Source organism: Pyrgilauda ruficollis, unplaced genomic scaffold, assembly GCF_017590135.1.
Source record: "Pyrgilauda ruficollis isolate IOZ18807 unplaced genomic scaffold, ASM1759013v1 scaffold91, whole genome shotgun sequence".
Taxonomy (NCBI): Eukaryota; Metazoa; Chordata; class Aves; order Passeriformes; family Passeridae; genus Pyrgilauda; species Pyrgilauda ruficollis.
Window position 1 is genome coordinate 1,301,944 of NW_024531155.1, and position 16,838 is coordinate 1,318,781.

Here is a 16,838-nt window from a genome sequence, read left to right on the forward strand (position 1 = left end):
TGAACACACACTGAGCTCTGCTGCTCAGCCTCCCCTTGCTCCTGAGTTTAGCAGGGCTACTAACCTGTACTAATCATTATGTCTAAGCTCAGCACGTCTTCATTTCTAGTTGTTCCTCCTCCAAGACCACACCTTTATCTGGTTTGTTAAGAGTCTGCTAAGAAGTGGACAAGACAAGGTTTTAATCAAATGAAAGCAGTAACAACAGGTTTTATTCAAAATTTCCAGTAAAGAGGACCCACTAGTTTTGGAATAAAAGTACTTGAAAGTACTACAGCTTACATGAATATAAAAGAGCAAAGAGAAGAAAATAAACCAAACAAAAAAAAATTTAAAATATATATATTTTTTAACGTTTGAAATAGACCCCCACAGGGATACTGAAGTCCTCCAGACAATTAACAGTTACTAGGTTTGGCAAAACAAGATTCTCTCACAAAATTAAAAGCCTACTTTTGTTACATAAAGTGTATAAAACTGCTCAGTAGTTAAAGAGCACTCTGTACAAATTTGTCTTGAAATACATAGAGCTACAGCCTTCAAACTGCAGTACTTAATAATTTTGTCCTCTTCATGGGTAAAAGAAGCTGCACAGTTGCTTTGGGGGAAAAGGAAGAGGCAAACATAATCAGAACCAACAAGATGAAGCCACTATGAAACAAAATGCACAACAAAATTCAGATCTCAGTTTAAACTAACAAGCTATGTTTACAATATAGTCTACATTTCAGCTGTCATTTTCCCCTCCCACTCCCACCTCCCCCCATTCAAATATTCCTAATTCCTTTATGGTCTAAATCTAATTCATTTCTAAACTTTCAAATACACCATACATACATTTAGCAAAAGAACATACCTAACATTCTTACAGCAGTATAGTCAGGACACAATTTCAGAGATAGCACACAGTTATTGAGATTAAACCTTATGCTTGCTTTTACTTTTAAAGAGAACAGCAACCATCAGTGTAATGTTTCCAAGAAGTACTGAAGAGAGGCTGCAAAAAGCAGACTTGGCCAACATCCACTCTTAGCTCCAGAGGACGTGGGGGAAACCAGTGAGTGCTGAATGTAAGGAAGGAGAACCTTAAGAGTGACGGCTGCAGAAAAATCCTTCAGGAATTCTGTCCAGCACACTGAGTTTGGCTTTGGCTCTGTTGTCCCTCTTGTACTAAGCCCTGTAAATCAACTCCACAACAGTACATTACAATGTAAACTAAAATTCTTTATACCAACAGTACGTCAAAGGGGTTTATTTATCTTTGTTTTCTGAACCCAGCAGTTGGTCACAGAAGTCAAGTGTTTTCATGGCTCTTTTTCAGCTGTTGCCAGCTGAGGGGGGGAAAAAAAATAAAAATGTGTGTCTGACTCATACATCTTTCAAGTACATGCAAGGCTCAACTGTTTCCAAAACGCAGGAGCTTGGGACCTTTTAAGACACTGAAGAAATAGGATTATGAGGAGAGCCCATCTGAGTAAGTACTTTATCCAGCCACTGAAGGGGACCATGGAGATGTATCTCTATCCAGCATGGAGTGCTCGTTACATCCTGGCGATGATATTCAGCTCCCCAACCCTGGAAACAGAATCATAAGTGGGGAAAGAAAAAACAAATCACTTTATATTATAATACTAAATACAAGAAAAGTGTACTTCTTACCAAAATAGCTTTCAACACTCATTATCAGCAGGGTGGCACAGCACCCATAGCACCCACCAACTACTATCATATTTCAACAAATAAATCAGAAGCTAAAAAAAATCATAAATGTGGAAAAGTATAATTTCAGATCTCTTGGAATGGAAGTCTTTAAGGACATAACTTGTAGCAGTGCAAAATTTCCCCATACATCACTGCCAGCTGCTTGAGGTCCCTATAAAGCCTCAGAAGAGGGGGATATTCAAATCTTCTCTGCCAAGACTGAAAATAGAACAAACTGGGTGGAAATGCTGCCAAAAAGATTAAAAAATTAAAAGATTAAGTGATATGACTGATGTGGAAATGGGCGTGAGGCATCTGTCTGACAAAAATTGAAGTATCATTCTCAGGATGGGGATGATAAACCGAGCAGTAAGTCAGTAGCATTTCTCCTTGGAGAACAAGGCATGGTTATCCCCCATCAGGCTGTTCCTCTACTTAAGACACGTTTTGTTTCAGTTCATACCTGATTCTGTTACAGTAATTGCCAAAGATATGAAGAGATATTTAAAAGCATTCAAAATTGTTTTTTAAATGAACCACTTTTGGGGCAGGTCTGAAGAGAAGACTATGACATCTGCAGGTACAGTTTGCTCTGCTCTGTATTAATCCCTAAGAAAGGGATTTCCCAGCTCCCAGCACAGCTGGCAGCAGCTCTGAACACTGTGCAGTGCAACTTCCAGTACGCAAGAGGTCCTGTGTGACTGTTTAGGCAATACTGCCCTACAACTCCATAGGATGCAGAGCTGTAAACAGCCTATTCCATTTTAGGAACCCCTGTCTTAACACATCTGAAAGCTCTCATCCTCCCATCATGGAAAGGACTGCAGCATATCACCGTCTTCATTTGATTACTTTCATTTAAGGACCAGCCCTTTCATATCAGTTCCTATGTTGACACTCACACAACAGCCACATCACAAATCCTGACCTTGCATGCCTTCCTAGAATAGAAGGGTATGCATATTATTCTAAATGATGACTGCACTCCTAATTTGGGAGTTGCTGGTCAAGATTTAGAGGACTTATGTGAAGAAGTATCTTCTGTAAGTCACCTCAAGCTTTCTAAGTATGTGGGTTAGATGGTTTTCTGTCCACAAATACTTCATTTCACTAAGATCTGTCTTAGACTTAACAAGCAATTCCATCCTTAAAATTCAACAGCCATTAAGAGGTCATTGAAAGGACTTACTGAACCATTCAAAATCACTGCACTAAACAAAAATAATTTACTTTACTTACAAAATAATCTCAAGCAAATTGCCCACATACCTTTACAAAACTCATCCGGAGAGTGCACATCTTAGTAAGCTCATACACCGTCTCAAAGCCATGGTTCACGGACTGAGCCAGGAGCTGAGCAAACTCTTGGTTATTGAAAATCTTCAGACTGCAGCCACTGGGGATTTTGCAGACCGTGGTGGGATGGAACCCGTGGTGGTAGTTGCAGTTCCGACTTTGCACAAAGATGCTGCTGTCGCTCAAACATTCAGCGTACACTTCCCCTCCAACGTAGTAGAGATGGACACCTGCGAGGAGAAGGTGCAAAATTCACACTCTGTGTCTGTTTTCATGCTCTGTCTCCACAGAGATAGGCTTCTGTTCAAAGAGATAAACCTTAATTACATATCAGAGTATCATCTGTCTTCATTCTTACTTTTCTCTTTCATCAGCAGGCAATCTGAAAGAAGAGTATGTATGTATGTATGCATGTATGTATGTATGTACGTACAGGGAATCTGCATGTTGTATATTCAACAACACCAAACTAGCAAGCACAGTAGTTTTGATGCCTTCCATTGGACAACCTGACCACTTGAACTTTTTCTCATTATATTTAAGTGAAGCAGTAACTGGGAATGAAAGCAGAGAGAGCAGAAACCTGCTGCATCATTTCTAGATACTGAAGCAGCCCCAAGCTCGATTCTCTGGAAAAGTCTTGAATGCTAATTTGGGTAGCCTGAGTTTTGTCAGCTAGCTTTAATTCCAGAAAGCTAGGTGGGAAAAAAAAGGCCTTTGTATTCCTCAGACCTATCTGCCAAATGAGGGTACACACCAATTTTACAGTCCTCTCCCCATCTAGTTCCTGCTCCTTCACCTGTCATCCACAGCAGCAAAGCCCCAAAAAAGTAACATACAGAGAACCTTTGTGTCATAGGAGTCAATTCTAAAGGTTTTGAGAAAGCAAGAAAATTTACCTTCTGTGTTTAAAAATGGTTTATTTGTTACTTAAACCTTTCACCTCCCACAGTGTCACAAATCACAGAGGTGAACATGGAGAATTAGAAAACTTGACTGCAGTCCAGTAGGAAAGCCTTGACTGTGCTCTGTCATGTAAGATTTTGCCACTGACTGTGTGGGTAGATACATACTCCCACCTGATCTGCAAAAACATTTATGGCTATGTCTTCAAGTTTGGGATTTACTCTTCCTTTCTCAAAGACTAACAGTTCTACATCACCGTTACTTGTACACATTTACTTATTGAACTGCATCCTTGTCTCTCCCACGCTCTGCTTTGGTACACACGCAGTTAAGTGCTTCAGCAGAACTCTGCCTGCAGCTGGGTTACTCCTAACAGGAAAAATGAATGAGGTGTTAAATAAATATCCTGATACTTGGGAAGATGGATGGGGAGGAAAAGAAGGAAGAAATATTAACACTTGAGTGGCACAACACAGGTGTGCACTACTGAGAGCGGCACAAATTCTCATGAAGAGAAAAGCTCTCCAGACTGGGGGCTCAGACTTGAGGATCTGACAGTTCTCTTCAGCTTCAGCTCTTTCCTCCACTTCATGAACTGGCACATCTACCCCACTGCTTGGGCATGCTGAACCCTCAACTGTCTCAGAAAATTTACAGTTTACTAAAAATGTAAATACCTAAAAAATGTGCCTTGCAGGAATGGCCCCACTGCAGGGGACAACGTCAGCTTTGCCGGCCATTTGCATTACAGGTGAGTTCTCAGAAAAGAGGACTGTATTAGTCAGGTATAAAGGTGAAGAGTTTCTCTTTTGCAAGACTGTCACAGACACAGAAGGGAAGCACAAAATTCCCACTGAAGGAATCACCAGCCTGTGAAAAATGCATTTGGAATAAACTGTTTTAGCAGGTTATCTCCCAAAATACATGTTAGGATAGCTAATTTACGTTAGAACTAAGCTAAACTAGCTAAAACATTTGGTGCCAAGAACCACAATTTGGATTTCCATATACAGCAATAATCAAGATAAATCAAGACATTTCATTAGACAAACTGCCTTAACCTCTAATTTAGATTTCAATAGCCTTCAGGCAACTAAAAATTGATTAAGGGTAAAAGCTTCCTGTAATTACAAACCAGGTAGGAACAATACTTTGTTTATAAGACTAGGCCAGAAAATTATATGTTTACCAACACAAGCACTTCTCCCACATTCTAAGGAAGAGCAGTTTACTCTTGAGGGAAGTAGCCCAGGTTGTCATGTCTCAGGAAACACCACCCCCACCCAGAATGGATGGCCAGATCCCAAACTCACCTTTGCCAATGTGCCGCCTCGTGTTCTCAATGGTGGAGTTGCGGTTGACGTTGGAGAGCAGCCCCAGGCAGAACCTGTTCTTGTTGTTGGAGGGGTCAGTGAAGCCATCCACCAGGATGCTGGTGGAGGACGCATGGAACGCCTCCCCCACACGGTTGTTCAGCTCGTAGTAGACGATGGAGCACCAGTGCTTCGGCTCTTCATAAGCAACGGCCTGGACATCTGGAAAGACACAACAGAAACCTTACTATTGGCATTTGCCAATATTGTAGATGGGATGTGCCTTAGCTTGTCTGGCCCCTGCTGCTGAACCAAATAGCAGCAACTGTGGAGTTTCACCCCAGAGACACCTCTGGCGAGCTACGAGTCGCAGCTGGGCACGTAGAGACAAGTCCGGGCATGCTGGAGCTCCGGTGGAGGTGGGATGGAGCTTCCTCTCGTAGAGGTCCACCACTCAGGTTTTCCTGTGCCAGAGAAGCTTTAAGGCAAAGGTGAAGGAAGGAGTCGGTTCTGATGGAGGGTTTCAATCCAGAGTTGTTATTCTGGCCCACAGGCCTCTTAATCTAGCAACAGCTCCAACAGAACTGCTGACTGTGTGTAGTCTGCTCACCCTTTTACCCGGGGAAGAGGGGGAGGGAAGGAATACGGGGGCCACTGACCAGGTACAGGAGAGGAGGTCTCAAGGGACAAAGGACACCTGGATGGCTCAATGCCCCCCAGGGGTGGGGGCATCTTTTGAATCTGCCCAATCACTCCATGCCCTTCTGGAATTCCAGGATTGACAGACAGTACTCAGCAGGGGTCAGGGTGGGGAAAGGAGAGGTGATTGACACACCTCTCCTTTGAGGATTGAGGAAGGAATCTTCAGAGAGAAACCCGGGGTATCTGAGGCAAACCATGACATCACACCACTACACCTTACAGCCTAACAGCGCTGGAACACAGGCTCGAGGAGAAAAGAGTCCTAACCCGGCTACATAGAGTAAAAGAATTTCAACTCAAGACTCAGAGGAGACAAAGACTGGCACTAGGTATGAACAGAAAAGTATAGAAAGCTCCGGGGCACATCCCAAGCAGTGCCCCAATATCCTTGCGCCGTTTTCTTACAACATGCTACACTGCAGGCCCAGACAGCAGAGAAATGCCGTAACTGTACAACTCAGCTTTCTTTCCTATTCAGTAGATGGATTTTTACTTCAGTTCATTTTACTAACTACAAGTCACCTGTTTGCTTACTGCAAATTTGTACAGCAACAGGAAGAAACAGCATCACACGACTGCATCAAAGACCATTTCTCACTTTACAAAGAAGTACACCAAGGCAGCTTAAATATACAGTCAGCAGATCAATCTTCCAGCATTCAGAGCATGACCAAATCTTTCTCCTTTGGGTTTTTTGGGAGAACAGTAGGAGACTTCAAAAAACCCAAGAGAGATTGATATTTGTCTGCAGAACATACATGAAGCAGATCCAAATAAAAGGAGGCTACTGAGGGGTTGTGGTTGCTTTATGTGTGCCTTCTTTTAAATGAAGGTCACTATTTCACTACTAAGACTAGAAAAGTTGGACTTGCTGCTGAAACACCAACTTTGCAGATCCCACTACAGGGAAAAGTGCTAAAATGAAAATCAGACTGGTATTATGGGAAAACTTGTTTTTTCTGGCCAGAAGTTTCCTTCTCCCAGCTCCAAAATTTTACTGATATCAATCAACTAAGATTAGTGTTCATATTTTCCTCTGTTCACAGATCACACCACTACGAGTTTCTGTTACCAAAACAAAAAAACAGAAGTCCCCTTCAAACCAGCACTAACTACACAGTAGATACAAAAGGTGGCAAATAATCAAGAGCAGAATAACACATCCTACATCACTGTGACAAAACTTTTGAGCATAGTGTTTACTCCTAAAAACTTGCTTAAAAACACTGGTAAAAAGCCGATCTTTCCTGATAATCTGGCACTTTCTATCTCTTCACATCACTGTTGAAAAGGAAAAAAAAAAAAAGAATAAAAAATAGTCTTTAATTATTAGTAAGAGGTTGCTACATTTTTAATTCCCATAAAGATGCCAGCAATTATCAAAGCTGCAGCTTTGCCCCAGTTCTCAAAGTCAGGAAGAAATCTTGCCAGCTGGCCATTCTTACAGAATTAATCATATCTCTCTCACACAGATTTCACACTGACTTCCTTACATTTGCTTTAAGTCATGCAGAGCAGGTGCGTTGAGTCTCTCTATTCCCCGCATGGGCCAACAATGGAAATTACCCAACTTCATTGACAGGATGCAGCTTGTTAAATCAAATCTCTTAAGACTAACAAATCACCACGAAGAACATACTTCTACAAAGTTTGCAACAAAAATGGTGCAGTAAGTTCACAGTAAAATCTTTTCTTCTACAACCTGCAGAAGATTTTTTTTTAAGTCGCGCTATCACAGCATACGTATGTGAATAAAAAGTATGTGAAGGCACCAAAAGTCTTTCTTTTTAATGAAGGGACAGAGAGGAAAATCCATTGTACTAAACTACTAGAAGGGAAAAATATCAGTAGACAATTTTTATTTTGAAATGGCTGAATGATAAAGAGCAAGAAGAAAAATGTAAACCCTCTTTTCTTTATCATCTCTCATGTGTTAGAGGAATTCTGTAATACACATTTTGGGAGAGAGACACACATGCAGAGGTCTGCAGTTAGGCATAAAGTTTGATAAATGTATTTGGGGGCAGTAAATTTCTGGCCCAAAATTCCTGCAAACTGCTCATACCCTCCAAGTATAGTCTGTGTGATCAGCAAAAACTGAAGTGCTACAGATTGAGTTTATCACACGCAAAACTCACTCCAAGCAGAGACTAAATGGGCTAACACAAAAGCCATCCAAATTGTGCTAAGAGGGCAGATATACTACCTGAAACCAGACATTGAGCTTAGCAGCAAAACAAGTACCAAAAAAAAAACCAAAAAAAAAAACAAAACAAAACAAACAACCCCAAAACCCAAAAAAATCCCACCAACACCAAAAAATCCAAAACACAACAGTTCAATTGTTCATGCGCTTGTGATCTTGATAATCGTTCTGGCACAGCATCCAGCTTGCTGCTCTTTCCTGGCATGGGCCACAAGTGTGTAAGCTGAAGTGTTCTCTGAAGGGTCATTTCTCACAATGTGATGATGAATGCACTGAATCCTTTGCTCAGCAGCCACAGCCGCTGCTGCGGCTTTAACAAGCAATGTGTAAAAAGATGTCTGTGTCACAGTACCTGAAGCAATAGGCCTTTACTTCATACAGAATTTTAAAGTCTCTAGCAATGCCACACCTCGGGCAGATTACTCTGTATTCTGCAGCCTCAGAGGAGTTCTTTCCATTCAGAGATTAGTGGAAGTTCCCAATAGAAAACATAAAATTGCTTTGGTCTTTGAGTTGGCTGGGATAAAGAAAGTAATAAACCCCATATATTTTACATTTCTAAAGAGTCATGGGATAGATTCCTCTCTTAAATATTTACATTTATAAATAACCTCCAGCTTTACTATTTCATCCCTTACAACAACAGACGAAAAATTACATGGCCCTTTTTTTTCTTTTCCACAGACAAAAATTTTCATGAACAACATCCATCCAAAATTAAAACTCAGTTATTACTCCTAAGTTCTGGAAACTCTTAAGAAGTGAGCAGAAAACATGAAGGAAGAGTTCTTACCTCCTCTGTGCACGTCAGGGGGAATTGCAGGTGCCATCATGTTGGTATCCATGGGCTGGGAGGTATCGTGTGTCATCGGATCTTCCGGAGGCAGGTAAGTGGGCGGGGGAGTATCAGCTAAATATAGAAAAGGCAGATACATGAATCCTTTCCTCTCTTTAAAGCATATCTACATATCCACATAAACAGTTTGAGCCTGGAAAAGCTTCCAGCCTGACTCAGCGATAAACTTCCACCCACCAAAAGTCTGAAAAAGCAATCATGGACCTCGAATAAGGAAAGCAAAGAATTACTGTGTATATTAAGCACAACTGCAATAAAAACAAGTCACTTCACCCCCACATAAAGCCACAAAAGAAGGCTCAGCTGTGTTTCCAACCCACAGTTCTGCAGGCTGAAAGTGCCATACAAACATCAGGGCACAAAGAGGTCTCAGGGCCCAGCCAGCAGTAGATACTGAATATGTTAGAAGTGAACAGAAGCTTTTCTGTTTCCAACACAATTCTACCAGCAAATTATTTAAACATCCCAGCTATATCCAGGGTCTCATCATTGTCAGTCCAAAGTATTAGCTCTGTTTCCCTAGACTGGGAATAGTAGAAAGTGTTCAGGAACCCACATCCTACAAAAGTGGCCTTATGGGTCTGGAATTTCTCTGTCAGTGTTTCTGTCCCGTCCCATTCACAGCTGCATCACCAGCACAGGAGCCCATGCACAAAGCCCACACTCATTAATTAACATGTGGCTGTTCAGCTCTGTTTGAAGTGTCCCAGCCAGCTGCCCTTCAGCTGCCTATTCCACTCCTGGGAAAGCTTCCCAAAAGATTTCCTACAAGCTGCAGGAAGTTGCCAATGTCACCATTTCCCAAGAGACCAGAGGACACCTTCCTCCAGATCAATTGCACAGAGGTACATCCAAGAGCTAGAAACCCTTGCCTGATCCCTGCAAGTTTTTGCTGCAAAAACTGGGATTAGATTACCACTGTGATGTCTCTGCTGCTGCTCATCTCACATTTATTTCCATTACTGAGAGTATGGATTGCAAACTACCACAGCAAATAATCACAGGGGATTCCAAAACTCTGAAAACCAAATGAGCATCAACAGAAGGCAGGAGAGTGCTCTGCAAGCTTGGGGTTTTTTTTTTTTGGTTTTTTTTTTTGTTTTGTTTGTTTGGTTTTTTTGTTTTTGTTTTTGTTTTTGTTTTGTTTTTTTTTGTGGAGTGGTGGTTTTGTTCGGGTTTTTTTTTTTTTAATGTATTTTTAAAGAAAACCTATGTTCATGAAATTGACTAACTAACTTATTGTTTAACAGGTATTTTTTATTGTACATCTAATACTGGCAGGTGCCTGGCTAATTCTGTTACTTGAACACATTCAGCTGGATGAGAAAGCAGCAGAGAAAGACAGAGAGGGCAACAGGGTTGCATTAAAAGCTTATAAAACTGCACTGGATTTTGAGTCTCATGTTCTACTAAGCCTTAAATGCTTGTGTGTGTGCAAACATGACGTTGGTCATGCACAAGATTCCAAGGCCACGGGCAGCAAATTAAGCAGTATCTAGAAAGTTTTCAAAGCTAACTGCTTTGCCCCTTTGTTTTTGTAGTTTCCAGATGTCAGCCTCTTTCCCCATTAGTGCAAGATGGACAACTGTCCAGGGCTAAGCATCAAGGACATCAGTATCCTGACCTCTGCTCTAACTCAATTTCTTCACTGCAGCTGCCAACATTTAAGGGCATGTGGGCAGAACAGACCTTCAAAGACCAAGTGAACTTCCACAAGCCAGCATTCAGGAAGACCTTGTTAGGTCTTTATCTCTGTTGGAAGGGCCCCAACCACAGCAATCATGTTAAAAAAAAAAAAAAAAAAGAAAAAAAAGACAGCTGGTTTCACAGCAAATTCTCACATTTTTTAGAAAAGCCAATACAAACTCTTTCCTTCCTTCCAGCAAATTCAGTAGTTTTCACTCACAAGAGAAAAATTTGCAACAATTAGCAAGAGAATAAATCTATGGATATTAATTTCATGATATGTAACAGGAAACAGATTTTCACAAATCTGCTGCTTTGTTTACACATACCCTCCCCTTAGCCCCAGAAGGAAACAGGCAAACATCAGTAATAAGCATTTGTACTGCATCCTTCTCCCAGCATTTAGATCAAGAAATCCACCACAGATTGCTTCTGCAGTATTTTTATCCCGCTGCATGTAAAGAGCAAAAAAGGTAGTTTCACGGAATTTTCTACACACAACAGTCAACAAAGGAAGGCTCTTCTCTGACTGTAGGTAGTAAAACAGCCTGAAGAGTTATTTTAAGGGCCTGTTTTTCAGTTGAAGCTTCTTGGAATTACACCACTCTGAGAAGAAATTGTGTATCAAGTAGCAATAACGTGATGACCTTGAGAAATATCCCTTTTCTGCAGAACCAAAGCCTTGTGCTGAACTTATGATCATAAGCAAGGATGATCTCTAGTACCACACTTCTGGTGCATTGAACGCTACACTTTGTGGGCTAAACTGCTGAACCAGTCCCCAAAACATTTTGGATCCCTCCCCACACCTCACAAGAGTTCTACTGTAATGTTTTAAGTGTTTGAAAGAGGCACAATATTAAAGCCTTCAATATTACCACACCAAGAGATTCTATACTCTTTATTACCTTATATCTGTTAGCTTGCTATTAAACACAAGTGCTGGCTGATCATTTGGTGTTATTGAGCAAAAAAGTCCATGACAGCAGTGATGTCCAACCACCTTCTCCCTTCTCAAGGGAAGCTGACTGTACCTGGCATCTGGAAAGGACTTCCCGGGTCTGAGCTGGCTGGAGAATGCGGGTAGGTGCTACTGCTGCTCCCAGGAGAGTTAGGGTAGCTGCTGCTGGGCGACTGGGGGAACGGGTGGCTGTTGGGCTGCTGGAAAGAGTCCGGGAAGGTGGCGTTGTGCGGCATGTGGGGCTCGTTCTGCCCCAGGTTGCGGAACTGCGCCAAGAGGCTGTGCTGGGGGTTGTACTCGCTGTGCCTCGGAACCAGCACCGGGGGAAGAACTGGAAAGGGAGAAAGAGAGAAAAGCCACAGCGTTAGAGACTCAGTCCTGAAGGTGTGTAGCCATGATATTTTATGAAAAATCCTTTGCTAGGATTTTTTTTCCTGAGGCTGAGGAGCCTCAGGAAAGAAATGCAAACAATAACTATCTGCTGCTGTGGAATGCAACAGGTGACTGGTGCATGTTGGTTGTTTCTAATTAATGGCCAATCACAGTCAGCTGGCTTGGACTCTCTAGGAGTCAGGAGCCTTAGTTATTAATTTCATTCCTGTTCTTTTTAGCTTTCTGATGAATCCTTTTCTCTCTATTCTTTTAATATAGTTTTAGTATATCATTTTAATATAATATATATAATAATATAATAAACCAGCGTTCTGAAACATGGAGTCAAGATTCGCATCTCCTCACACAAAGCACCAACCAAAAAGGTGTACAGGGGAAAAACACCCACATTGTTCCCCCGCCCCAGCATATCTGCATGAGCCTCAGAAACAAGGTAGTCAAACCTAGAAGCACATGTCCAAGCAAGAACTCTTTCTTTCCCTCACATCCGGTTATTGCACAGCTCAAATCCGCAGCTCCCTGGTTTGCCAGATGGGAGCCTGTTTTCACAGAGGGCCAGTGAAGAAGAGCCAAGAACAAACCACAGTTCTGTGTTTCAGTCTCACTCGCACGAAGAGGTGCTGAGAAGAGCCTGACAATGCTGACATGCAGTTCCTCCTGCTGCACTTGTCATCTGACTAATCACCTAATGGCCTGTAACCCAAACCCTAGCTAATAAGAACATTTTTTTTTTCTGAAGAAAATACTAATAAGCCTTGAACTCAGTCTGGTCCCAACAGCTGTAATTTTATTTTTAATCTAGACTATGTTCTTACAAGTTTCTATTAAAACAGTTATTAACTCTTCAAGTCAGTTTACAAACTGGGCAATTTAAACAAAATGATCTAGTTCAAAAAACCAACTGAGCAGCGATTGAGCTGCAACTATGTGCCACTATGTGATCAGAGAAACATCAGAAACTACGAGTCTCACCACACTTCTGAAGCCTTCTCAGCTGTGAAACAGAGGTCTCTTTCAAACCAGGAACATGAACATGATACCAGATACACTAAGATAAAAGAATCAATTCTTTTTCCAGTTCCTCAGCTTCTATCTTTGTATTCCTCACAGCAAAGTCCAAGCTAACTGAAAGATTAAAAGCTCTTCTTTCCACAGAAATTTTTGGGTGATGGATAGGAGAGGAGAGACAAGGTCAGGGAGAGGGAGGCCCACGCACAATGTAGTGGAAGAGAAATAAAAAAGCAAGTCCTCTTCACATCTTCCCCCTTTTAACATCCATTTCCCAACTCCATGTCTGAGCAGAACTGGAACAAACACCACACACACACACCCCCCCCCCCCCCCCCCCGCCCCCCCCCAGACAGTCTGCCTTCAAGAGAGGGTGCCAAAAACCCAACAAAACCCAGGAAAAACAAGCCAGGACTACTGCCTCCTCTCCATGAGACTCCTGCTCTGGCCTCAAACCTGGGCACCCAGAAGAGGAACAGGAGCATGTGCAGTCAACAAGCCTACACAGACATTTCTATCATTCAGATTAAGAAAGGTGTTTTGGAGACAGCTGCTTTATTAAAAGCCTGAATTACAAACTAATTGCCAAAAAAAAAAAAAAAAAAACCAAAAAACAAAACAAAAAAAAAACCACCAAACATTTTCTTCACACGACAAACAGGTTCTTCCAGGACACTGGGGCATCTTTACTCTTCCAGCACTTTGCTGTTACAGAAGCAGCACTCAGGTATTTACTTTAGTGTCCTAGAGTCCAAGAGTATCAGGATAACCACTCGACACATAGACCAGGTCTGAGGTCTAGGTTCATGCTTAAAAGGGATATAAATGAATGTCACACTAAAATCTTACTCTCTATTCCTAAAGTCATAGATTAACTAAAAAGAAAAGAAGTAGGTTTCCCCGGCTCAGATTTTTTTTTTTGCACATGCCTAAGAGAGTAATTTTTGCCTGCTAGTGGCATTAATGCAGGAGCAGTCGGATCCCAGAAATCTTCACTGAACATACACTGAAAAAGCCCCAAACCCTTATTACTGAAATTTAGGGTGCCCAAGCAGAAGCAGGTTTTAAGCATGTAATCTGATCTCTCAATTTCTTAGAGCAATTTCACTGAGATTCCAAAGAGATCGCAAATATTTGAGGCAGATGTCACCCTTAAGTAGATTTGTTTAGATGTCAAAAAACCCAACTCCACTTTACAAGGCATAGGCAAAGTTCCTAATTATGATGTCTTCTGAAACAAAACACATCCATCTGCCATTCCAAGGAAGTTCTCAACTACAAAACACCCCAGGAGAAGCTGCATCTCCCCCAGCTGTGCAGACTGTTTCTTGCTCCAGCACAACCATTCTGACATGCCACTGGAAAAGGCTGTTAAAAAAAAGTTACTCAGCACTCAGGTGGACATCACAAATCCCTCATCCTCAACATGTCAGAGCCAAGCTCTCTGAATATTAGGGTTTCTCAGAATTAAGCTTGTTCTGTTAAACCAAGGAGTCCTTTTGCAGCTAGGTCAAGTACTATTTAATTGTCATAGTCAACATTTGCTGAGCTAATAAATTATCAGTGAAAAAATTAACAATGAGATAATGTGTTAAAATGTATTTTCCCTTTCCTGTCTTTATGATTCTTCCTTACTTTTCTAAGCATTAAAAACACAGCTTTCCTATCTCTTCCCTTCCTGTGGATGAAGGTCAAACCATTAACTTTTATGGTGTTAATTTGTGCAGAAAGTACATCACCTACCTTTCCCATCCTCTACCTCACATTAAACAATGACACACATGACATCAGAGGAAGCCAAATGATTTACAGCATTTTAAAACAGCAGGAGAACAGGATATTTTCTGCATGTTTTCTGTAATTAAATTAATGCAGTGCCAGATTTTCCCAAGGTATATATACATGTTTTCTCCTGTTGGACAGAACCACTGGAAAAATTTAGGACTTGAGATAAAAACAAGTCTCCTTTTCCCAGGTGTCCTTCATGCAAACCCATCCTTTTTATCCAACTCCGCCTACCTCAAGTGATTAAATGCCAACTATTTCAAAATGCACATGGAAAAGGGGGAAAAAGAATACAACTGGTATTGATACAACACAAATAGTCTCAAAAACATCACTGCAGAATTTATATTAAGTGCTGCCCCTAATTCACATCCTCCCTGCATACACAAAACATTCAATGAGGAGGAAAAGCCCTGAAAGGCCACATCAGGTAGGACAGAGACTGCAGTGCTCCAGTTAGTCCAACTCCAAGTCACTGCCAGAACCCAATCTCTCTGCAGCTCCCGGCTTTTTTGCAGGTAAGCTGCTCCTAGTGGAGCCACAAAGGAGTTAATTTGAGTGCTGCTCACTCAGGAGTAAAGACACGAGCAGGGACTGGGCCCTTTGGAGCATGGAAGGCTGCCAGGAGTTCAAACCATCAAGGGGGAAGCACACCCTTCTTGCTCCCCTCACCCCTGTGTAAGGCGCTGAGCTTCTGGTCAGGTTGCAGACCTCAGCCACATGGAATAACAAATTACTGAGGCTCAGTCCAGCAGGGGAGGAGGCTGATCTCTGCTGCAGCTGCCAGCTCCAGGAAGAGGTATAATTGAAGGGGAGAGAGCATGAGAGAGTTATTCGGTGCTAAGCCAGCACACCTGTTGCTATGGAATAACGAAGCAGTGCACATCTTTGCTGTGCAGATCTCCGCAGGATGTGGCTCTGACCATTTGCAAACACAATTCCTCCCTTCCTCTTCAGCGGAAGGGAACACTGATACAATAAAAAATTAATTTTCTTTCTTTTTTTTTTTTTTTAACATCAGCATCATCAGCATATATTTAAAGGAAATGTAATATTGAATACACTGTTGTCTTAAAAAGCTGCTGCAACAGATTTGCCAACTCAACCTCATTAAAGTTAATGGAGTGGAACCACAAGTCATCCGACAGCTTGATTTCTGTAATTCTTCAAACACCAGATTAAAAGGTTTTATGTGCTACATTGTGGCTAAATTTTGCTCCCAGGTTTTTCTATCGATGTGGACCTGCAGTTGAGAGTTAACACAGGACTACTGCCAGTAAGGTTACTAGTAAGGAAGAGGGGGATAAACCCCCAGGAAGCAGACTGGGTATGTTTATGGAACTGCAGCTGAGATCCCATGTCTGTCAAGCCAGCCTGGGAATTGGGGAGCTTGTTTTTACCATGCAAATAAGACCAAGTATGCCTGCACCAAACAAGAGGAGCTATATAAAAGAAATTAGAGCTACAGGGCAATTTAACCCACAGGGCTATTTCATCTAGGAGGCAAGAATGCCAAAAATACAGAAGACAGACCAAAGGCAACCTGGCTGTTCAGATAAATGTTCTGACTAACCACACCAAGGAAGAAATGCTTTTATGAAAATGTAATAGTGGCCTTTGAAGAAACTAACTGATCTCTACTCTTTTTATCTCCAGCATGTCATCCTGTTCTTCTTCAGAAAACTAACAGCTGTGCTATCCTAAATAAAGATCTTCTTACTTTTCTTTTTTGTTCTATTTTCACATTCCAGAGATAATGATTTTAGCAAACACAGAAAGTATCCAATTTATGAACATAACTTCTTTTTTTTTTAAGTTTCTCTATGAAAAACCTCAAACTAATCCAATCCAAAGGACCTGCTGTACTTTCAAAGAAGCATATTTTCTATCCAGATGGATTTTGATTATTTTACACAAGGCCCAGATGACAGCTAGCTTCCCTCAAGGGCTCATTTTTTCCACACCCTTTGCATGTTATGTGAAAATTTGGGTAGATATCTTTCCACGTATGGAAATTGAAAGACC

The 16,838-nt window shown here is 41.5% G+C and overlaps 1 protein-coding gene across 7 annotated transcripts in view; it reads right to left on the reverse strand.

Moving 5' to 3' along the window:
• Window positions 1-355: 355 nt before the first annotated feature.
• SMAD1 (SMAD family member 1) overlaps window positions 356-16,838 on the reverse strand; it is a 44,489-nt gene continuing 28,006 nt past the window's right edge. For all 7 annotated transcript variants that reach the window (XM_041489264.1, XM_041489267.1, XM_041489265.1 and 4 more), the window contains 5 exons: window positions 11,701-11,958; window positions 8,918-9,034; window positions 5,217-5,438; window positions 2,971-3,227; window positions 356-1,575 (listed from right to left, as the gene is read on the reverse strand). In XM_041489264.1, the coding sequence (XP_041345198.1) occupies window positions 1,432-1,575; window positions 2,971-3,227; window positions 5,217-5,438; window positions 8,918-9,034; window positions 11,701-11,958 (998 nt within the window). In that variant the 3' untranslated portion in view covers window positions 356-1,431. The remainder of the gene's footprint in view (window positions 1,576-2,970; window positions 3,228-5,216; window positions 5,439-8,917; window positions 9,035-11,700; window positions 11,959-16,838) is intronic.